The 1002-nt window shown below is 33.0% G+C and overlaps 1 protein-coding gene across 1 annotated transcript; it reads left to right on the top strand.

Moving 5' to 3' along the window:
* Positions 1-126: 126 nt before the first annotated feature.
* On the top strand, positions 127-669 carry COCVIDRAFT_117493 (hypothetical protein; the record flags this gene model as incomplete). Its single annotated transcript, XM_014694453.1, has 1 exon — positions 127-669. A coding segment is annotated over one exon (543 nt), but the record flags the coding sequence as incomplete, so codon positions are not given.
* Positions 670-1002: the final 333 nt, after the last annotated feature.

Genomic DNA, 1002 nt, shown 5'->3' with positions numbered 1-1002 from the left:
TATCTACTAAATGCACTATTTGTATATTTATACTCAGTAGGAACTAAAATTTTTATACCCGTTGTTCAAAGTGTCATATGACAATTAAAATCACCTTATTTACCTAAACCTCACGCATTTTCTTCTATACCATTGCAAAGTGGTATAGTTACCATTAATAGAAATATTCTTATTGGTTTAGTTAGTAGTATTATTACTGCTGCGCTGGGATACGGTGTAAGACTTATTCTTTTGAATTATTTAGAATACGACGTTTTTTCTAATCTAGATAACTTAATACCTAGCTTTAGTTATTTCTGCTCTTTAGGTGGTATTCGTTTTGTAATTAATGAATTTCTTAAAGAAAATACTTTCCTAACGTATCATTGTGGTGGTAATAGGGCAGTCTCTAACCCCACAGCTGGAAGTGGTTCTTTACCTGTTGGTATTAACCCAGCTGGGTATAGTCCTATGCAAGCTCCTAATGAACCAGGTATAGGTAGTTCTGGACCAACTGGTAGTTCTGGTGCTTTAGTTACAGATGAGCGTTCAAAATTACAGGAAAGACTTGTTAAAATAGAAGGTAAATTAAGTTACTGTAGGGAACAAGTTGAAGGTGCTAGACAAGATTTGGATGAAGTAGTATCTAAAAGACCTATGTATATAGAAAACGGTCATGAAGAGCTATGAACGAGGGAGTACCATGAGGCTATCTCTGCACTAAATGATTGCAATACCAATTTATCTAGTGAAATGAGAATGCATAGCATACTAAAAACAAAATTAGCTAACGGTGATTTTTCTGTGTCTGGTTCATCTGGTACAACTAAACGTAGCTTTATGGACAGTTCTATGTCAAATGATAATTTTAGTACACCTGCTAATAAGCGTACATCTGATAATCAATAATTATATTGAGCTTAAAAGGTTTACAAAATTCTCTATAATCTTATAGAACGAATATCTTACAAAATACTATGTATTTTGATTGCAGATCATAAATATAAGGTTTAACTCCTTCAC

Source organism: Bipolaris victoriae (genome assembly GCF_000527765.1).
Source record: "Bipolaris victoriae FI3 unplaced genomic scaffold scaffold_641, whole genome shotgun sequence".
In the NCBI taxonomy this organism is placed as follows: Eukaryota; Fungi; Ascomycota; class Dothideomycetes; order Pleosporales; family Pleosporaceae; genus Bipolaris; species Bipolaris victoriae.
The sequence above is the reverse complement of the archived record's forward strand: the minus strand, read 5'-3'. Positions and strand labels throughout refer to the sequence as shown.